This window comes from Larus michahellis, chromosome 1 (genome assembly GCF_964199755.1).
Source record: "Larus michahellis chromosome 1, bLarMic1.1, whole genome shotgun sequence".
NCBI classification, from domain to species: domain Eukaryota; kingdom Metazoa; phylum Chordata; class Aves; order Charadriiformes; family Laridae; genus Larus; species Larus michahellis.
The window spans coordinates 192,937,096-192,960,532 of NC_133896.1; the positions used below are offsets into that span (position 1 = coordinate 192,937,096).

At 40.9% G+C, this 23,437-nt stretch overlaps 1 protein-coding gene across 1 annotated transcript; it reads left to right on the plus strand.

The window, feature by feature from the left end:
• Positions 1-1,180: 1,180 nt before the first annotated feature.
• On the plus strand, positions 1,181-22,719 carry SERPINE3 (serpin family E member 3). The gene is made up of 8 exons (XM_074572576.1): positions 1,181-1,895; positions 6,201-6,434; positions 7,739-7,936; positions 13,658-13,856; positions 14,908-15,008; positions 17,954-18,040; positions 20,360-20,443; positions 22,676-22,719. The coding sequence occupies exons 1-8, from the start codon at positions 1,634-1,636 to the stop codon at positions 22,717-22,719; spliced, it is 1,209 nt and encodes a 402-aa protein (XP_074428677.1). The 5' UTR covers positions 1,181-1,633.
• Positions 22,720-23,437: the final 718 nt, after the last annotated feature.

A 23,437-nucleotide genomic window follows, 5' to 3' on the forward strand; every position in this document is an offset into this window, starting at 1 on the left:
CCTGTGAATATGACGGGCAGGATTTGATCCTGTCACATGAAGAAAGCCATGAACAGCTGAAACTGCTTTTAAAGCGATCACAACCACAGCTCTTCTGCTTCTGGTTCATTCGAAGTGACCCTTTCCTCATTCAATCTCCTTCAAGTGCACCACATCATTGTTTTTTCTTTCCTTCTGGAAACTAAAGAGTGAATGAAAATCTTGCTATTTGGGATGGCATTAAAAAAAAAAAATAATGGCAAATAAAGGCATTATAATTGCATGGGATTTCTGAATAATGTTTCAAAGTGGGGGGAAAAAAATTAGCTGTGTGCCTGGTACACAGAGAGCCCTTTCTCTTCCCCTTTGTGGCAGAGGAATCAATGGAATTCATATAAAAGGAGGAGGGGGGTGGGAAGAGAGATAGGAGATGCCTTGCTCGGTACCAGCAGGTCACAAGTCTCATGAGGCTCGAGCAGGGCTTGCAAGGAAGTTGCTGACTGTATCTCCATGTGTACCTTTTTGTTCCTTGCCTTGGATTTGCTGGTCAGTGGCATGCCGCTTTGCCTGGCTCTCCATAGAGCTTGTAGCCTACAGGAATTTGGACAGAGTGGTACAGACATCGCCGACAGAGACTCTGATCACTGACTATCCCTTTAAATGCAGTCTCATGACTTAGTCTTTACTCCACCACCTATTAAAGAAGGAGACAAGACCTCCATAGACAGCTTCCATTCAGACAGCCAGAAGGACACAGAAAGGCAAGACAATTTAACAGAGCTAACTGTGAGTAAATACGAGGCATTAGAGGTGCTCTCTAGAGCAAAGGGCATGGAGAAAGATTTGTACGAAATCCTGAAGTGAAAGAAGGTGCAGTATTTTTTAAAATATACTTGTATACAACGTTCAAAAGGCGAAATTTTATAAAGAAAGATATTCTGTCATTTGAGCATTATTCCTTTAAATATGAATCTAAGTATTTCTTAATATAACATTGACCAATGCTTGATTTCCCATAAAAATCCGATGCAGTGATTTTATGCTGCAAGCACTGGAGATTTTTGCAAATACAACCTTTTTTCACTGGGATAAACTTCATAGAAGGAATATCTTGGAGGGGAAATTTGAAGCCAGCCTTTTGCAAACTTGGATCTAAAGCCCAGCCGGGAGCCTACAGTTAGCTACCCGCACCTCACGAGGGGTGGCCTTCCTTCTGGGAGTGCTGGATGTGACCCCCTTTCTCCTGGGGACAGAAAGGAGCTGTGGGTGCTCAGCAGGATGGAGACTGCACTAAGGTGTCCCATCACGCGTGCAGGTAGCTAACTTTTTAACCAACTCTGTGTCTCCACGCACTGTAATGGCCAGCCATCCTATATGGGTACAGCATTCTGGAAAACTCAGTTCTTGTTAGTCAATAGAGTCACCAGCGAGTCCCTACATTTATTTATTTTTTATTTTTTTTCTTTATGACAATACCTACTGGGTAGACCTGGACAAGTATTTTAACGGTGATCATTACTATTGTAAGTCATATCTTAACACTGATGGAAAGAAAAAATTCCTCTGTCAGCTCAGCCTATTGCTTTTCTAAATATATCTGTATTATTAATTGCAGGTATGATTAGTTGGTGGAGAGTGTTCCCGGTTCACCTTCATGTTGCCCATTTTCTTCTCTACATTTATCCTGTCTGCTTGCTGCTGCTTAACCAAGGGAAACTGCATCTCCTATGATGAGCTGAAAGAGCTGAAGACTGAATTTGCCATCAATCTCTACCGCCATGTATCCGAAGCAGAGAACAGAACCAATCTGGTCATCTCCCCAGCAAGTGTGGCTGCTTCTTTGGAGCTGCTGCAATTTGGAGCCCAAGGAAATACCTTTACAGAGCTGCAGGATGCCCTAGGATACAACATTCATGGTAATGTACTGCTTAAAAAAATCGCCTTACATTTTGCTTCTTGCCTTACATTTTGCAATAAATTCACAGCTTTACTAAGGAGACAGCAATTGCAAGCGTCATACTAGACTTCTGCCTTCTGTCTCACCACAAGATGTAGCTCAGGAGTGTTTTCTCTATCTTTGCTATCCAGGTATCATCTGGACAAAGGAAACTCAAGGGAGTATTTGATACGCATGTCATTATTCCTCTTTTTTCTTGATCAGTGCTTACTCTTTTACTGCACTGAAATACAACTACATCTAGAAATGCTACTTCCATGAACAGCAGAATTGCTCCTGGTTTCCCAGGGGCTGATTGTGTCCTTTGTGTCCTGGCCTCCCCTGTGTCCTCTTTGAGGAGATGCCAGGCAGAAGAGAGTCGTTTTCTCTCCTATCTCATTAACAAATTTTATGAAACCTATAGAAATTGAATTATCTTTAAGACTTTGCACCTTTTTCTAATGTTATTCTAACTGGCCAAAAAGACAAAAAGTTATTAGAGGGAGACTGGCAGAGAGAGATATACATTGACAGATGGATGGTGCAATTGCATCTTTCCCTGAAACCAAGCTAAAATAAAACTCGCTGGGAATCTGGAAAGGGTATGGAAAAGGCAGATGTCTTAAAATCCAGCATTAAGTCAGCTGAATTTAAGGATGCTGTTTTCATTTTAGCTCTGGATTATCCTACCATCTCACATCACACGTCAAAAACTATTTTACATTATGGGCACAATGTTTATGAAAAGCAGACGACTGCCTCATCTGCAAAATTTACAGTTTACATACAAGACTTATGAATAGAGATGACACTGCTATGTCTCAGCATAAAATTTACTTCCAGTGTATGAAGACTAAAGATAAAACCTACAGCAATTTCATCGTCCTGTGCTATAACCTGCCTTAGTCACCAGTACCGTTCTAAATAGCATTGATATTCAAAACCAACACTGCAGGAAGGGCTAACTCTGGCTGGTACATACAGATACAGCTGCAGGTACTGACACAAGGACAGTGCATCTACATTATGAGCAGCTGATGTAATGAAGTCTTGCCTATAAGACTCCTGTTTCGATAAATTCAATAGGGTAATTTTAAACAACATTAATTCATACAAGGATCGTACCTTGCTTGACACGTCTGGTCATTAGGGGCTCGGTTATTAAGAAAGAACCTTAAGAATAATATTGCACAGTGAAATTCAGGCACAGATCTCGACACAAAATGTAACAAAGAGAAGTGCAGAGGCTGTTAATGACCTGCTAGCTCTTTTGCATTGCTTTACCTCTCCTCATGTGGCACATCATATCAAGCAGACATTTTATCTTCGTTTTATCTCCGTCTGTGGCACAAGCCATATGAGCTTTGGCTTTCAGTAATATTAATGCATGAATGTGAAAATAAAGTAGGATGGGATCTATTGTTACCGGTTATAACAGCACATTTCCAGTGATGGAGAAGGAACTCACTTCCTCAAGTGGTTTGAATCAAATAAACAAAATCAAATACTTAGATCAAATTTCCAATCAGATGAGTAAAACCAAATAACCTATGTGTACATATCTGATAAAATTCCTTTCATCCATTGGGTGTTTGCATTGATGTTTCTGTTGGTCTGTCTTAAACAATAATGAAGAATTTGGTTAAAATCCTGCAGGCTGAAAACAATGAAAACATTGATGGTTCATTCACTATTCACTGAGAATCCGCTCTTACATGCACTTGTAATCTTCTTTTAATGTTTGGAAGATTTGTTCACCTTTATTCTAGTACTGAGAAAAACAACGTATAAAGGGATGTCTCTCTAGACAGCACAGACAAAATGATGTGCTTTAAAATGCTTTCTCTTTGCTGTTTTATTTTATCAACTGTAGAGAATTTTAAAGCAATTTTGAACCGTTCTCCAAGTAAGAATTGAAGAGACTTTAGTTAGCTAAGAACCTCGATATGACTGAAGTTACAAGCTCAGGATACCACACCTCACGTTAACATCTGCTTTCAATTTACTATCTTTGATTTCTCACATCCTCCAGAGAGCCAGCCAAATGCTCCTGCACTAATGCAAAACACACAAGAAAAGCACTTTATGCCTCAGACCGTGTGAGTTTTCTTGACATCTGTTCAAGGAGTTCAATATTTTATCCCTTAAAGAGTAATAGATCTAAATTGTAATACCAAACTTCCCCTAGGTGATTAGTCTTCCTGCAGGTGATTAAAGGAGCGCTATTAGGTTAGAAAACACGCACTAGATTCTCAGGTGGTAGAAATCGGTAGTCATGAAACTCTCCCTTTACCCCATCAAGAATCTGAACCAATGTAGTTAAAGTCTCCTGGTGACCTGGCTGGCAGCTGGAGGTTCACAGTGATCCTGCCCTTGACCTCACACTCAGCCTGGGACGGGTCAGTCCAGGTGGGATGGACTTCCCTGGTTAGCTGCCCCAAACCACCCATGACCAAGGCAGCAGACCAGCCTTGCTTCCCTCCAGCACTGCTACACCCACAGGCGTCTGGAGAAACTGAGGGATTCTTCCCCTTTGCCTAAGGTCTCCCTTGAGTCAAAATGAGGATTTCCAGCCAGCCCATAACAGCAAGCCCAGCTATTCCCACCATAAGTGAGATACCCGTGAGCTGCCCAAGCTTTCAGGCCAAGGCAGAGGAGCACCTGAGCCAAGTACAGCAACCTGGAGAAGCAAGGGGCACAATACTGACCCACCCTTGGAGATGGTGGCCAGCAATTTGTGTACAACAGTGAGCTGCTAAGATTTCACACAGAAATTGGGACACCTGGTGGGGAAATCAAAAAGGTCCTGGTGGTCCCGCAGAGCTGAGAGGCACTGATGCCCCAGGTGTTTCCCAATCCTCATGGAAAACTTATTTATAGAAGGAGGAACCTACTGAAAAATTCTTAAAGGCAAGCCATAATCTCAACAAGACTTGGGCGTAGGCAAGTCTCCTCCAAAGCACAACAAGGGATATGGGAAAGGGGCTGAACTGCGAACACAGGAAGTTTGAGGAGATTTAACACAGAGCCCATAAGCATCGTTCAGACTAGGTGCAAGTCCCAGGCCTTAGGAGGTCACCTCAGCATATACTGTCCCATCACCAACCATTACAGCTTACAAAATAATGGCAGCCAGAAATGGTTGCTAAATCACCCTTCAGGGGACCCTACTAGAAACTTAGTGTTTTTAAAAACACAAGATCCTCTAAGTTTGCAGGACTCATGTTCCTCTTGGGCCCACACCTCAACACTGTATCCATCACAGAAGACACTGCCATTGAACTAGCATGAGCTCCCCAGGAACAGGAGACCAGGGCATTATTTAACTCTTTTCACTAGACAACAAACTAGAGAATACATTACTGAATTTTTGAATGACACTGAGCTCGTCATTGCTACAAGCATTTTGGAAGGCGCGAATAGAATTAAAAAGGATCCTGGAAAATGGGAGAAATGTGTGAAGTGAAGAGGACACCATTCAATAAGGACAAGTGCGAAATTCTACATTTAGAAGGAATAATCAGCCATTCAAACTGAGGAAAAAATCAGCCAAAGAATAGTGTTTTTAGGAAAGGATCTGAGGGTTCTTAGGAATTAGTAAAATGAATAAAGAATGGGAAATATAATTGTACTCCAAAAAAAACTCAGACACTCTTGTGGTTTTTATGAAAGGGAGAGTCGCTTGTAACACACATGACATGACCTGTCAGCTCTATTTAGCATTGCCAGGGCTCATCTGCAATACTGGGCCAGCTTGGGGCACCATCCTTCAAGAAAATGAGAGCCAAGGGTAGCAGAGACAGACCTGGGGCAGTCAGGGAGATGCCTTTCCTGGGGTGGGTGGCATCGATGATGGCAGGAGAAGGAAATGGTGGTACTGCGGCATCGGCAGCTCAGGCAGTCACAGCCAGAGGTGCTACGGCCCAGTAATGGGAATGCAGAAAGCACCCAAGAAAAAATAACATACTTTATGAACTGTAAGAGCTGTGTTTGGAGAAGGGTTGAGCCTGATGTGAAATCAGCCACTTGATGTATCTGCACTGGAGTGATTTCTACAGCAACACAAAGAGTGCTTTCCCGCGCCCAGTGCGTCACCGTCCTTGACAGTAGTGCTTGACACTAATATCCCATAAAGTCAAGGGTGCTTCAGTTGTTATAGTGCTTTAACTTTCAGAGGCCACGGGTGTCAGCACTGGAGTTGAGAGCTGCGGAGCCCTGGTGCAATCTCTGCTGTCCCTTGGCTCAACGTGATAATTGCAGGTTTTCCCTCTCTCTTGCCCGGCAGATCAAAGTGTGCAGGACTTCTTGCACGCGGTGTATGAAGGAGCCACTGACTTCAGCCAAGGCACCGTGGTCCAGCTGGCGTGTTCCTTCTTCGTGGACGCCGGGGTGCAGCTCTCACCCCGCTTCGCTGCACGTGCTGCACGCTGGGCAAACAGCAGCCTGCAGCAAACCAACTTCACCGACCCCAACAGGACCGCAGCCCAAATACAGGAATGGATCGCCAGTAACCTTGGGGGTAACGTAACAACCCATGAGAATGATTGCATACGAATAAAACATGAAATAAGAGTAGTGAGAGAAACTGCATTTAACCAAGTATAAAGTTTTTTGCCACACTCTGTGATGTCCAAACCAAGGCTGAGAGCCAGGAAATCTAATTCTTGTGCTGACGCTCATTTCTAATGGGAGGAAAGAGCTGGAATAGGCATGAATCTGTGAGTATAAGTTTGCAGTATCAAGCTGGTAACTGCTTGGCCTTGTTCCTCTAATTTTTAAAATGGCAGTACTTGCCGCGTTTTCAGTTTTAATGAGAAGCAGCCAAAATCCCCATTGACCAAGTTCACTATGTTAAAAGCTTTCCTGCTGGTGTGGGGAACACGCAGGGCCATAAGCTCAGCGGTCAGACTCCGAGTTTAAAAAGTCAGAATGGGAAATAAAAATAATTCACTTTCCACACAAGCAACAAAATGAATGAAATTAAACTCTGTGTTAATGAAAAAAAATAATTGAAAAAGCAAATCATTTGAAGCAGCAGAGCAAATAAGTCTCTGATTTGCCCCTTCAGCTTCAGTTATGTGAGTGTTAATTTGGCCATCAACATGCGAGGTGATGTTAAATACAAACATTAAAGCTACTATTGGAAAAAAAACCCTATCCTTCTTAAATTAACTGTACTAAGTGATCCAGCTTCATGGTAGAAAAGTATTTCTCTAGAAGAAGGTACTAAAATGGGAGTTCGTATTGTGGTGCTCACATGCGTATCAATGAATTAAAAGGGGATCACACGTTCAAAAGTCTTTCAGACACCCAAAGAAGGATCAGCTGAACTGCCAAGTAAATAGGAGAGAAGGAGAATTAGGATATGAGCTTCAGTTGACTTAGTTACTTCATAAAGCGGTCTGCAATCATGAATCCATTTCATGAGGGATACCTAGTGCTAACAATGAACCACTCCAAGATACACATGGGCACATTTAACCTAGAAAACCAGTTAGGACCAGGGCATGGTGCTGAGCACTGGGCTGCTGTCATCCACACTATTCAGCGTGTAGCATAGTCCTGGCACAACTTTGGCCCTCAATGTTGGCCAACTCAAGCTCAGTTCGGGGGAAAACATGGACCAAGAGGCAACCGTGATGTGGTCCATGTAGAGGTGGGGAGGGGAAAGTAGAGGGTTTAACAGTGCCCTGTGGGTTGTGCTTCTTGCCTTTGGGGACAGAGACCAGTACACAACTTGCTTTATTTACTCACACAGACCTGGCCCTTAGGCCTGGGTGAGTAGGATGGCAAGTGTCCTCCTCCCTGCCTCTTTCCGTGCAGGTGGGGATGTGCATGGCATTCCGTTGGAGAGTGCTGGGTCACCACTCAGCCAGGTCACCCTGGTGAGCACCATGTACTTCAAAAGCACGTGGCAAAAGAAGTTTTCCTTTATGGATACCCAGATGTTGCCTTTTACCACAGCAGAGGGCTCAACCCTGAAAGTGCCCACAATGCATCACACAGCCGACGTTAACTACGGTAATTGCCCTTGATCCAGATTTGCTCTATTGTACAACATGGAACAGTTTTGTTTAATTTCCACAGCTACCACACTAGGATGTGCTATTTTTCCAGCTTGGAGAAGTCTCAGAAGAAATCCCATCAAACAAAAACACCACATGGGTGACTGAATTGGATCCTTATAATTGCAGGCAATCACGAAGCAGATCCTGGGTTCAAAATGGTTCCTAAAATATCTACTGTCCATGCCCCATCCCTCACAGACCAACATCTCCCAGCACTCCACAACTAACTTGTCAGCTATAGCAAACAACCAAAAGGCTCCAAGAGAATGTGCCAGGAGAAGGGAACAGGAGAGACCTGTACACCTTGGTATACAAAGTCCTTTGCAATAGCAGGGAGCTTGTTAAATAAAGCTGCCTAGGAAGGGAGGACCATAGAAAGCACATCTGATCCCATGACAGAGGGGCAGTTAAGACTAAAACAAGAACAAGCCCCTACCAATGGTATTTGTGGGGTGGGTAAGAAATTTCCCAGCCCCTCAACCTGATCACTGTTTGCCCATCCAGGGTGTGAGCACCAGAGAGACGATATCACCATGAGCACCATCCCTCCTGTCACAGCCAGTCTCCAAGGCTTTATGGTAAAACTGCAAATCTTCAGGGCCAAATTGTGCAATAAAAGAGAGAGAGGAATTTTTCAATCTCTTATAATCAGTGGATGCTTTCAGCACGGGCTTAAGAGTATAAATACAGATCAAACTTTTATTTGTATAATATATGAATACAGTATATGCTCCTTTCAAAGGCCTGGAGTGTGTGAGTTGCTGACAGAAGGACTCATGCTGTCGCTTAATTTCCTACCACCAGGAATTCTTCCAGTTAGCTCTACAATCCCTTTCAAAACATAAAAAACCCATTTCCCTTCTACCCTAAATTTCAAAACTTCACTAGGGTAAAAAACTTTCTAATTCCAAGTCTAAACTTGTTCAGGACAAATTTATATCTCTCACCATTGTGACAGCTTTGTCCTTTAACCTAAATAGTTTCTCTTCAACTTTGATATTTACTCCCAAAAGTATTTACCAGTCACCAAGCTGCCTCTCAGTTTCCTGTTAGCTAAGCTGAAGACGCCAGGCTTTTCTAGAACTCTCTGGAACGTATCCAGAGAAGGGCCACGAGGATGCTCAGAGGGCTGGAGCACCTCTTCTATGAGGACAGACGGAGTTGGGGTTGTTCGGTCTGGAGAAAAGAAGGCTCCGAGGAGACCTTAGAGTGGCCTACCAGTATCTTAAGGGGGCCTACAAGAAAGCTGGTGAGGGACTTTTTAGGATGTCGGGTGATGGTAGGACTAGAGGGAATGGATTAAAACTAGAGATGGGTCGATTCAGACTGGACGTTAGGAAGAAGTTCTTCACCATGAGGGTGGTGAGACAGTGGAACAGGTCGCCCAGAGGGGTGGTGGAATCCCCATCCCTGGAAGTTTTTAAGGCCAGGCTGGATGGGGCTCTGAGCAACCCAATCTAATGTGAGGTGTCCCTGCCCATGGCGGGGGGGTTGGAACTAGATGATCTTTAAGGTCCCTTCCAACTCTAAACATTCTATGATTCTAATCTATTCAAGAAACAGATACTCCAATTCTCCAGTAGTCCTTTTCTGCACTTCTCCAATTTAAATTAACCTTTCTTGAAAATAAGTGGCCAGGAACGTACATAATACTTTTAATGAGGCCATATATATGCTTAATAAAATGTTCTTAGTATTTCTATGACTTGCTAAAAATACCTTGCATAGTGCACCGCAGAATCAGCTCAGGGTGGTTACTCAAGGTCGACCCCACCTGGGCCTTTTTCCTTTCTCTGTTTTTTTCCAGCTGTTGTGTCCTAGGTAAATCAAGTGGAGGGAAATCTCCACAGGTATATACCTTTTTTTGTGGTTTTGAACCATCATTTGATTTCCACCACTGCACTCATGATGGTAACCTCACTGTCTTTGAGGAAAGTCTGGAGTGTTGGCAATACTTTGGAAAGCCACCAGTAACCTCTTTTCAACCTGGGACCCCCACTTCTAGCTTAGCTCATTGTAGTTTCCCCAACAAGTGGCTGCTTGCTGCCTTTCATTTCTTGCTCTAGTTGCCATCACTTCTACCTGTAAATAGTGCCACAGTGAAGCTATGTATAATGTTTTACTTAAAACTAGATGGCTAGATCTATGCCTTTTTGTCAAATTAGTTATCAAGCATGTAGATTTATTTGCTAGGGTCGACCTGATGTTGTAACTTATCTCACTTTCCATTTCCCTCCGTGACTTGATTATTCTTTTCTCCAGGATACGTTCTAAAACTCCTCCAACAAAGACCTGAAATTTCCCAGGTCACTTTCTTTTCTTCATAAATACACTCCTGTTTTCCAGTCATGGGACACAACTGAATCTACAGGTCTATTAAAAATCTTTGCTGACACACTTGCAATTTCACACACAAGTTTTTTTTGTATTTGGGGTGATGATCATCCAGGCCCCAGATTATTATTTGTCTCTCTCAAGTAGTTTAAACTTTGTTTCGGTCTCTGGTGGTGTAATACGTCCTGTTTTTTCCTCGTTTCCTTTAGGAACCTCACCATTATCCTCTGCTATATCATCAGATTATTTCTTTCACATCAGTTCCAGCAAATAATTGGGATGAATCTAAAAAAATTAAATTCACAGTGTTCAGCAGTACCATTCTTCCTTCTTTTTTCTCTTGTTTATATGGCTAAAACATTCTCCTTTTTGGTGCAACAGTCACATGAAGTGGGCAGTTGGCCACTCATTATTTCTATGCCTATTTATCTCTGAACCATAATTGGCCTGGCTAAGGAATTATTTTTTTGCTCTTTGCAAGCTTGTCCTTACTGTTACATCTTTCTTTATGGTATTTCTTCTTCTGGGACATCTGTGGTGCGTCCACCATGCTTCTTCCTCCTGCTGGGATTGGCAGCTCCTGAGTGCATTCACACCTCTGACTTGGAGCATTCGTAGAAACATAGAATCATAGAATGTTTAGAGTTGGAAGGGACCTTAAAGATCATCTAGTTCCAACCCCCTGCCATGGGCAGGGACATCTCTAGAGCAACTAGACCAGGTTGCTCAAAGCCCCATCCAGCCTGGCCTTGAATGCTTTGAGAGATGGGACTTCCACAACCTCTCTGGGACTATTCCAGTGTCCCACCACCCTCAGATTAAAGAATTTCTTCCTAATATCTGACCTAAATCTACCCTCTTTTGGTTTAAAACTCTTTGAATGCAACCATCCATCCAATTCCTTATCCATTGAGAGGTCCTTCCATCAAATCCATGTATCTCCATGCTTGTCTGTCTGCTTGCTTGTCTGACCATTTGCCTAAACACAAGAACTCCATCCTATCGTCCTTAAGTAGGTAGCTGGAGTGTTAAATACATGCACAGAAAAGTTAACCAACATAATGGGATTACATTTTCATCCAATCTGAAACGTGTGAGCTCTCTGCAGCTGAGGAGACTTTTCAGGGAAGTCGAAATGAGAGGGATCATTTGAAATTTGCTGGTTGTCAGATTTGATAGCGCCAATTCAGTCTTTGTAACTAGAAATGCTAGAAACATCTATAACAAAACAGTTTGAAATTAATACAAAAGACGGGTTCAGTACAACAAAACAGAGGCGGGAGATAACTTTCCCTTCATTATTAAATGATAGCAGCTGTCTCCCAACAGGATCCAAAACACAGAGCAAGAAAGATTAGCTGTGGCCTGTTATTATCTCAGCATTTACAAAATTATTTATCCTTTTAACATGGCCACGCAGAACAAATCAGCCTGGGGACAATTAACACTGCTCTAAGAAAATGTAACCATTACTGTTTACACATGTCTTTTAAACACTGCAGCTATTTTACATATTCATTATTCCAACCGATTTGTTAACTATATTTGAATACTGATTTAGCATATATATAATCCTTATGGGATGCTCAAAATCAGTTCAAGTAACGAACACCAAATTCTGACTCAATAATTTCAAGTCTTTGATTTTTCTTTCCAATTAACAAATAAGGACTATATAACCTTTGTGCAGAACATTTTCACTTCAAAATATCAGCATGCCCACAAATTAAACCACTCATGTCCAGTGCGCTACAAATGTAAAACTTCCCTGCTTGCCCGTTACAAACCAGAAGGTCTTTTCCCAGCAAACTGTCTCCATGCTGGGAGGTGGTTTTAGCAGCGCAATTCCCTCTCCACGTTACATGGCAGAAGGGCTAATCTAAGAGCCTAAAATTTAATCTAGCAGAATAATCAACACTTAATGAATTCTATCTAGTCCACATCTGCAAAACTAACAAATGTTGTACACTAAACGTTTGAGACATCCTATAGCAAATATTTAGATATTACAGACATAGAATCATAGAATCGCCTAGGTTGGAAGGGACCTTACCAACCATCAACCTAACTCTGACAAAAACCATCAACCTAACTCTGACAAAAACCATCACTAAACCATATCTCTAAGACTATGTCTACCCGTCTTTTAAATACCTCCAGGGATGGCGCCTCAGCCACTTCCCTGGGCAGCCTGTGCCAATGCTTGATAACCCTTTCAGTGTGAAAATTTTTCCTGATATCCAGTCTAAACCTCCCCTGGCGCAACCTGAGGTCATTTCCTCTTCTCCTATCGCCCGTTACATGGGAGAAGAGACCGACCCCCACCTCGCTACAACCTCCTTTCAGGCAGCTGTAGAAAGTGATAAGGTCTCCCCTCAACCTCCTTTTCTCCAGCCCAAACAGCCCCAGCTCCCTCAGCTGCTCCTCATAAGACTTATTCTCCAGACCCCTCACCAGCTTCGTTGCCCTTCTCTGGGCCCGCTCCAGCACCTCAATGTCTTTTCTGTTATTTATAACCCCTGACTCGAAAAGCGTATCTACCCTTGAAGATGCAACTACTACAGCTGGGTGAATTTATTGTATTAACAGATTAAAAAATAAGCACGTAGAATTGTGATAATTGAATCTATTTTACTGTATAACAGAGTCCATTAGAAACGCCTGGATTAATTGTTCTTCGAAATATGGAACTACAATGATACTTTTATATGGCTGTTACAAATTGTTGCATAACTAACTACGAGTTTGGAAGCCCCCCAGCTTTTACTTTTGAGACTAGTTTTTATTACCTTCATCTGATTTTGATAGGTCTTTGTGCCTAGATTTTCAAAAACAATAAAATTGGTGCTTAAATAAGCATAAACTTAATTACATTATTGTTTAATGTAACTATTTGTTTCTTGAAATAAGGTTGAAACTGATTTTTAAAGGTGGTAAAGATGGACACAGGAGGCAAAGTCGGTTTCACTTAGTTAAACCGGACACTTCATTTTGTTTTTCCAATTTCTATCAGTAGTGAACTTTTAGTGAAAGATATTACAAAATTGTAAGTTTATTTATAGCACAAGCATTGCAGGAGAAGTCACCATAAAGTTACTGTCATTGCCTCAGTAATGTTTTTTAACCTCTGAGCAAGGAGGAGAGCTACTATATGAGAAAGTAATAAAATATCCATTCCCTGTTGAGACAGTGCTTCAGCTACTATTATGTGCTCGAGACAACCCCTTATACCCCATCACTGCTATTCTGAACCGTCTGCTGACCCAGGCTTAGGTTGTGGGTTTGGGCTTTTTTTCCCCACTTGAATGATGAAATAAGATGTATATTTTCCCACCCACAGGCCAATTCCAGACTGCAGCTCTGGAGGCCTTCAACGTGCTCGAGTTACCTTACCTGGGGGAGAAACTCAGCATGGTCCTAGTGCTTCCCAGCCACAAAAGAACACCTTTGTCCCAGATTGAGTCTCACCTTTCTGCCAAAACCATAAACGTCTGGGCCAACAGCTTAAAGAGAACGAAGATGGACATTTTTCTCCCTAGGTAAGCAATATTAGTACTGCAAAATAGCTTCACTACTTCGGTTGCCGGAATTCTGTGTGATAGCGCTGACAAGAGCAATGTGTGAGATAAAAACAAATGAGATGCTTTCGGTTTTGTTATTCATCACATGATCAGAAAAGCTCTAACCCTCTCTTAAGCCGTGAAGAGGTGAGCTGGGAATGCCAAAACTCTCTGGTATGCTCTGTACTGTTTAAAAACCCAAGTATTTCAGTTGATTCTACAGCTTTTACTTAAAATTTGTTTGGGTATAATGACCCTTTAAAGATCTAAAAAGACCCAAATGTTCCTGGCCCTTTCCCACACTCCATTTTTCTGTTTGCTTAAAAAAGAGTAAATATATAACCTTTAAAAGAAAGGCAATAGCTTATTTTTATAACTTGCTAGTATACAACAGAAGTACTCAACAAAGAATTTAGGGCCCCCCACCAGTCCTATCCATCTTTCTGTGCTCAAAGCAAGTTTCAGCCATCCATTTTCCACATTAGTCGTTCGCCGTTGCTAGCAAACGCGCACATCCCGGAGCTATTTTCTATCAGCTGTTCAAATGAAATTGCACAGCAGGAGGAATCAGGTGCAGGAGAGCCTTTTGTGGCTGTACCTATTGTACGGATCAGCATGGAAGGGCCCCATTACACATCTCTTACAATACATTCCCCACGTTAATGAAGTGCTGAAAAACAATTTGTACACTAATGCTCTCTCTCTCCAAACTAATCTTTTTGCAACTGTTTCAAAGGGCCCTTTGCTACGGCCAAAAACATTGTTAAAAAGAGGACACTTGCAAAAACGCTGAGTTCACGTGTCAAGAAGACTGAAAGGTGGTCTGATTGCAATAGAGGGAGGCAAGGGATTCCTTCTGTTAATGTCTTCAGGTGAAGATGAGTCGCTTTTCTGCAAAGTACCCTTAATCAGACAGAGGAAACAGATGGATGAAATGCAAAGGCTTGAAATAAATTGCACTTGTTCCACCTTCTAGCTCTATGAAACTATAAATCCCACATTTAAATAAAATCTATCGTGTTAATTTCAGGTTCAGTATTCAAAGCCTTTTTGACCTAAAGACAGTTTTTTCTGCCTTGGGAATTAGAGACGCATTTGATCCCTTCGCTGCTAATTTTAAAGGTATTTCAGGTAAGAGGCTTGACTGAATAAAAAATGATCATTGACCAATAGTTGTAGACTCTTACATTTGAACGCTTCAGTAGACCCGGGCCTTCTGAATTGATTGTACTTCTCTGTGGACCTCTCAAACACAATTCACACTCAACTGTTCTACTTTGTTACTGGCAACTGCATTTTGAGCTGTTGTTTTGTAGGAAAGAAGAATCTGAAAGGGACAGGGCTGATTTTGCTCTTGCTCCTCCTTTTTTTTTTTTTTTGTCTTCTTCTTTCTTTAAGATTAAAACTGTCATGACAGTGTAGGCCCAGAAAATGGTTATTTATTCAGAGATTTAGGATGCTTTAACACAACTTGCATTCCTATGCTGGTTTTTAAATAGTCATTTAACAGTTAGGGATGGTGATCCAACAGGTCTGCATTTCAACTCTTGACACCACAAACAACGTTGACATATGCCCATGCTGTTGTTGTCTTGTTAATCCAGCGACCAGTGGACTAAATTATACTTTCCCTTCGCTAAAATACTAGTGTTATGATTGTAAACTCTCTTGGGTTTGGCAGTCCGAAATTATCCCGCTTCTTGGAAAATTTTTATCCCTATTTAATATTAAATACTAAAAAAATACAAATTATCTATTTCCTTTTTCTTTTTTTTTTTTTTTTTTTTGACTAGTACCAGTAACACAAATTATTTTAACTTAGTCATTTCTGCTCATAGCAAAGACCGAGAGTGGCAACTGCCCAGAGAGATGGCAGAGTTCATGCAATTCTTGCGCGCGGGAGTAAATAAATGGAGGTATGACAAGAAGAAATTCCTCCAATTTAAACAAAGCTGCTTTTACAGAAAAGTTGCTTTCCTGGAACAAACCTCAGAAGGCACATGACTTACGTGGGGGTTTTTATACCCCTTTTACGGCATTGTTTTATTGCAGTACATATCTCACACTGCAAAGAGATGCCCGTTAAAATAATTTGTCATTGCCCACTTATTTGTTAAAGCCTGCTCCTTTGTTTATTGCAAATAATATACTGGTAAACTGCACAAGGATGCATTTCATGAAGTTAACACCTATTTAAATAAGAGAAATACTTTGAGGAAATTAACTCCACCCTAAATTATCTCATTTAGCAGCTTCTTTCTTATGTAAGCAACTCAGTGGCTTTCTGCTTCACGCCACACAGGGCAAGGCTTGTAGAAGTAGCTGATCCTGCCTGTGGCAGGGTTATGGATTAAAGGATATTCTGAGACCCTTCTCAGTTGTACTCCTACGCTACACAGTTATGTATCATAATAGTAGTTTTACAGCTATGACGACTCAAAAGTTACATGAGGCAAAGTTTATAAGGAAGGTTTATCTTTTATTTAAGCGAGGCACTTGGAAAAAGTTAAGTTTTCAGTTCCTCTTCCATATGAAGGAGTAGCCATAATTTTCAGAATATTTACTCTCAGATACTATTTAGCAAAAAAAAAAATAAAAATCTTCATTTCAGACCTGGAATAGCTTCTTTATGCCTGAAAGCTTCTATTTTTTTCCCTCCAAAATATGTTAGATTTATCTAATTTAAAAAATTCTGCCTCTCCCCAGCTTTGTCTTGCTTGTTTTCACCTTAGATTTTTGACTGGTCAAAATTCATACAGGAACAGATAAAACGGTCTTCTAGTATTTCCTTGGTTTTACTTATGTGTCAAGCTCGATCCTCTGATTCAGACAAGAAAGAAAAAACCTCCCAACCTTCCCTGCTTTCTGCCCTCTGCAGTCAGTTGGGAAGAAGCAGACTTGTAACACTCTCCTTGGCATCTTTCTGAAATTAATTTTTTCCAAGCTCCATTTTAAGTCACGGTCCCACCATTTATTCCTGAAGAGTGTTTTTTTCCTGCAATTTCCCTTCCAACAGTTCCTCATTTCATTCATTGTCCCCACCATGTTAATTAGTTTCTACTCTCACCACGTCACCTTGCTTTCCACCACAAGCTGGAGACCTCTCAAACTAGTAATTCCCATTCAGCATTCAGTCCGCTATTGTCCAATACGTAAATAGGGGTAGAAATGAGGGAGATGATGTTCCTATTATCAAAGCGATGCTTTTCTGTAGTGTCAGCCCGAATCCCACCACTGGACGGCAGTAGAAATGGGCCAGATGGCAGCTGGCTCCATCAACAGAAATATGAGGACACCTCACAGCTCTTCCAGGTTTACACCAACACACAGTCCAAGTCTTGTCTTTCCCACAGATTAGAAAGCAGATCTGAATTATGAGAAGTCAATAGCAGAAAGGCCTTTAAGCAGAAAAAGACTCCAACTTTGCATTCACAGTAGTGAATTTTTCCTAAAAACTTCACTGCCTGTCTGAAAGCAGGAGCCACACTTCACATAGAAGTCCGAGGCACCTGGGCAATCAAGAAAGCTGCACTCTGACAAAGAACGTGTTCAGGCAGACAGACTCAAGACACACATGAACGTTTTAGCTTATTCTCCAAGTTGTCTGCACATAAGGTCACACTGGTCCAAAAGCCATGTAGTCATACTATCTCAACTACATACTGAGCTAAAAAGTCCTCCACATCAAGCTTGCTGAGATGTTCAGACTGTTTGTGTGCATCCATGTTAGGCACACATGCAAAAAATCAGGAGCTGAGTCAAAATTAGAACTGAGGATCTTCTAACGTGGAAGCCAGGTACAGAAAAAGCCATTGAAAGGAAGGTTTATACTGCGCTGTCTTTCTGAACGTGATGTGGTGAAGGAACCAATGGAAGGAATTTGCAACAGAAGAAAAACTAATAGTGTGACAACTCATTGTATTCGGTATGCTATCACTGAATTAGTTGCCCGGGTGAAATAGCTAACAGTTATGTCAGAAAAAAGGTGAAAGCATTCTGAATTAAGAAAAAAAAAATGGTGTCCACAATGGAATTCAGAAAATAACTATTAATATTCATTTCTGGTCTTTTTGCAGAGCAAGGTAGTCTTTATCTTTCAGAAGCTATTCACAAAGCAGAGATCAAAGTAACAGAAGACGGTACGAAGGCATCAGGAACTACAGGTAAATCAAATACAGAAACTTGGCTTTTCACTTCTGAAGATTATCACTACAGAAACAAGTACCAGCCTTTTATTTAAGGGGGGAAAAAAAGCATGGTACTATTTCAATCTGTGCCTTACCTAAACCTTTTATATTTAACACACTTCCATTTCACCTTTGTAATTGTTCATAAGAACTCTTAAATCTCTTCCCTTTCCACGTTTGATCTTAGACTAACATAAACATTCAAGTGAAAACCAGCTTTACCAGCCCAGGGAAAATCCAGTTGAAGAAAACCACTTCTTTTTCTGTCGGTCAAATACATTTGCTCAGATCATAAAAGCAAAGAATGAAAAAGGGTTACTAATGTTTTGTCCATGGCTCCTGAACCATTATGGGATTTGTTATTTGAAGATGATCTCTCTGGTAGCATTGAAGGTCATGACTAGAAAGTTTTGTCTTCATGAAGATGAAGGTAGTCTTGTTTCTTATGTACTTTGAGGTGTGACCTTCGTGTGCAGTAGTTTCTGCTAACAGGTCATTGCCAAGCGAGCAGCTTGGGCTGGCTGAATGGGGAGATTCAGAGCAAAGTCTCAGCTATGGACCACAGAGTCAATAAGTGACCTTCATAAGCTGAATGACATCTCAATAGAAATCCTCCGTCACAACTTACATAAAACAGGGGAAGTAAAATTACTGAGCTGTGCAATCCCCTTTTTTCTATTTATTTTTGTCACATAAGCTTTATCAAAGGTGGACCCTGCTTTTTTGTTTCCCTTTTGGAAGCCTCAGACGCTGTGGAGATGCTACAAGTCAGCGTGAAAAGCAGCAGCAGCCCCAGACCCCCGCGCATGGAGTACCGTAGGCGTTACTGCCACTTGCTTCTCTTCAGAAGCTGAACGTGTCCTCATCAGGCTGTTCAAACATCAGCCCAGCAGAAGGGTGATGGTTAACCGCATCTCACCTCGCTGCTTCCTTGGGCTGCACTGGCTGTAGATGTGCTCCACACACATGTGGCAAACGCCGGTGGTCCTTGCCTGCAGATCAGGGCAAGATGCAGGTCTCTCCCATTTCTCCTGCTTGCCCTCCTTTCTTTCAGAAAGGAATCCAAGAAGCACGTGGCGAGAGCACTACAGTACATCCCACGGTCACGATGCTAAAAGGAACCCGAGCACACCTAATTCGGTGTAGCATTCTTCTAGCAACAACTTTGAATAAGGCACATGCTGTACATACGTGGGTGTACAGTGAAAATTTGACAGAAGTTAACCTTTCTGCAGAGCTGTAGTTTTAATTTATGACAATTTTCATCTCCACTGGGGCATTAATATTTTTAGTAATTTTTCTGGTAGTTCCCAAACAAAATAAAAGCTTTTAGGTGGCTTCAATTATATACCAAACACTAAGGGTAACAGTAATCAGACATCAAACCTTTATCCCATTGAAACCAATGCCAAAACTTCCCTTAACTCCAGTCAGACCAAGCTAAGAAGCCGATTTAAAAAGGTATAATTATGTTTATCATTTACTTTAAAAGCTCTGGATCTAGTCACAGATTGAAAGCTAAAATAGGCACTTTTCTTAGGAGCACTGAAATAGTACCACTCAAACTAGTTTTACAGAATCTTACTTGAATTTTCAATTGAATTCCATTGTTTTAACTGCTCATTAAAAAATAATCCAAATCTGGGTATTTTAGTATTGGGGGTTTTTTGATAATCTGTTCTTAATACTAGATAGCAGCAAGGAAGATTTTGTTTAAACAAGATGTATTTTAATAATAGCCAAACCATCGTAATTCTTAAGGACTCTTTATTTAATCTAATAATTAGCCCACAACCAGAGAGAGGAAGGACAGTCATAAACTGAGATCGAGGACACTTAGGTTTTGTTGAGAGCTCTGACAGAGAAATTCCAAGATGATGTAGATATTTCTCTGCTGTTTGTCTCCCATTTAGACAAGGGACTACATCTGTGCCTCTCTTATCTTTTTTTACCAGAACAGCACAGCTAAGGATGGGCTGACAGGTTAGGCAATAGCATGGTATGACTTCAACAGAGTTAGGGCTGTGATAAGAACAAAAATTGTACTACCTTTGAAATCCAAAGCCAGACAGACTCACTTCAGCAACAAAATACACACAAATCAGTTGCGTGGAGTCACTTGACTTGTTCGTTCACTCAGACTGATTTCACTGTTGGATAAAACTGTTGTTTCATTCTTAAAGGAGAGGAGCAACTCAAAACTCAAGGTACTAAACATCAGAGCTCGAGGGCACTGTACAGAAGATGGAATGAAAATGGACACATTTTACTAACGTTTTCTTTGTTGCGTTACAGCAATGGTATTACTAAAAAGATCTCGAACGCCTATCTTCAAAGCAGACAGACCTTTCACATTTTTCCTGAGACAAGCTAACACAGGTAGGCATGCTCTCCGTTTCAGTAAAGAATCCTTCACAAGCAGCACTGAAACCAATAAGAAGTTCTTTGTAAATAGCGTGCCATTCTTTAGTCCAGAATTTTCAACAACCATGGGAACAGCGGGTTTAGGGATTTTAAAGCATAAAGAATAGTTTAATTTCTTTAAAAAGAACGCATGGTACTCAAAGAAGGCAGGGAAGCCAGATTAGCCTCTCCTGTGTATATGCAGTATGTGCTCAAAGAGATTTCTACCATAATTATAGGCACTAGAAAGATCTTACAGATCTTAAATGCCCCAGGATTAGGGACTGACCTCCACAGGACAATTCAAATTACAAGTGGGCTGGATCAGCTGAATTCATATCCGAAGAAGTTAAAAGATAAATCTTTCCCTATAAATGAAACGTATCCATGCCTACACAGATGGCACACAGCAAACAGACTTCTGCCTGTAGGCACCAGGACTCCAGGGCCTGAAACTCCCTGTACTAATTCCTACCTCAGCAGTTTCTAGGGGGATAGCTCAGAAATTCTGAAGACCAACACTCTTTTGCCCAGCTACGGCTCAGAATATGCAGAAGTAAGTTTCTCTTCCCTTGTATCTTCAATATCAACACCTTCAAGGGGATAAGCTTTATACATCTGGACTCTTCACTACTTAGTATCCTCACGAGACATTCAGGTTACCAAAAGCCATGGGTATTCATTCTATGTAATCAGGTAACAGCTCTGAAAAAAGCCTAACTTGTATCTTCACTTTTGCAAGGAACTGACAATAAAAAAAAAAAAGCATGTTTCTGTTGCAACCGATAACTCTTTTTCTTGCGAATGAACTCCCGCAGCCCCCAAAACAAACACACAAAATTGCAGAGCATGTCTGAAAAGAGCAAAGCATCCCAGTGCTCCTTTAGCTTCAGCGTTAGGCTACATCGCTCATTTCAGATGTCCAATTACATAAGTTACTCCAGAATCTCTGCTGAAGGAAAATACCATATAGCTCATTGGCAATAATAAAGAAGAACTGTATTATGCAACATTTAGCAGGTGTTTGCTCCTCCAAAGCATCAGGCCATCTCCAATGACTCTAACCATTCTTAGCAACGCAGGAAATTTGCACATTAAGTACTTTCCTAAAAATCCTTCAAACCACCAAGTTTCTCTCATAACTGGGGTCACATTTGTTTAGATTTCAAGGGAACATACGGCCATTTTTAAGGCAAGATGACTGAAGAATCATTTTCTTTATCTGCTTCCAAGCGACACGCTCTGTTCTCTTAGTTGGTGCATACCTGGGTATGCAACACTGCTTTATAAAACCGTATCTTACATTTTGACCAAAATACAAACAAATCTTTTCAAGGAAAAAAGCACTACCTTGGTGGGGAGGTTGTTTTAAATATGCTTTGGCAATCATTACCATTCAGTGAATAAAAGTCTTTTTACTTGGCAAACACAGAATTAAAAAAACAAAAAGGCACCAAAAGCTCATCTGTGAAACGTGAGCCACAGACTCTTCAGGATAAAGAACAAAATTATTTCAGTGAATAAAATTGCTTAGTTTACATAAATTATAAAAATTATATACAAAGGAAGGAAATCAGATTGTAAAACAGGATTTTTATATAAAGCATAACAAAATATATACCTTCCAATCGACCTATGCGGAACCCTCAGGGAAAAGAAAGGGAAAACATACCAACAGACACACTGTGGCTAAACCAGAGACTATGTCAGTCACTCCTATAACTATTGAAAAAGTTTGGGGGTTCTTAATCTGAATTCCAAGTTTGAATGCATTCCCTGGGAAGAACAGGGAAGCTAACAGCGATACAAACAACTGAACCACAGATTCAATGACTGAGGCAGTAATTTCATTCAAGGGGTTGTAATAATCTCTTCTGTAACTACAATATTAACACAAAAGATTGCATTTAGGCTCTGTTTTGCTCAGTTCAAAAGTGATTCTTTAGTCAATAGTTCATGTAAGTTTTTCAAGTTTTGGTGAATTTCTGGTTTGAGTTACCAGCTGTTTGGAAAGGCCTTTGTTTTTAATACAGAAATGTTCAAATTATTCTAAGGCAAGCAGGCAATTGCAGTCTATTTTTCCATACAAGCAATGAATGATCATCACAAATATGATAGTTCCGTGCCTAATTTATGTATTTAAACTGTACTACATGTTGAAAATGTGGTCCCAAACTGAAATAATGTTAATATTGTTTTCATTTACAGGTTCAGTACTTTTTATAGGAAGAGTTACAAATCCTTCATATTAAACACTAGACAAATACACCGTCTTCTGTTCCTCCTATGATGAACTTTCTTTCAATGAAATTAAAGGCTAGATTGTATCTATTTATTAAAACAGTTTTAAAAAGTATCACTTTTGCAAGAACATGAGTGCGCAAGTCTTCAACTACCTTAATCCTTTATACAACACTGTTGGAAACTCAACAGCTGTCTGGGAATCTCTAGCACCACGACTTCAGCAAAGATAGTAAGCATATAACCATTTCAGGAAAAAACTGAACAGATTTTGCCACCTAAATGTTTAAGAATATGGGCCAACAGCTGCTCAACTACTTCATCATGGCTAAAGTCAGCTTGACTGTTGCTAAGCAGGTAGGTCATCTGAAAGAAAGCATCCTACAAGAAAACTTTGTGATATGTGTTATTTTTCAAGCACAACTTTATTTCTCTGTCCTAAAGTAAAAAACTTACTAACAAAATTGATGTTCAGCCCGGTCCTAGACTTGGATATAATCCAGTTGAGACTGTTAACGTAACAAGCAAGCAGCAAAATGTTGTGAAAAGGAAGTCGAGTTGAGAGGCTGTTTCAAAACTGACCGAACAGGTAGCAAGCAGAAATACCTACTCAATCAGTGACCAAACAAATGTTATTGCCAAAAAAGGTAGTACTACTACCTTTACTAGCTTTTATTCTACTTTTTTTTTTTAAATTAACACAGCATAGAACGGGCATTCCTGAGGAAC

Excerpts from the sequence above, each read along its gene's own strand:
- SERPINE3 (XM_074572576.1), top strand. The coding sequence starts at position 1,634 with ATGTTGCCCATTTTCTTCTCTACATTTATCCTGTCTGCTTGCTGCTGC. Across the intron at positions 6,435-7,738 it reads GATCGCCAGTAACCTTGGGG|GTGGGGATGTGCATGGCATT; the intron begins GTAACGTAACAA and ends CTTTCCGTGCAG. Across the intron at positions 13,857-14,907 it reads ATGGACATTTTTCTCCCTAG|GTTCAGTATTCAAAGCCTTT; the intron begins GTAAGCAATATT and ends TGTTAATTTCAG.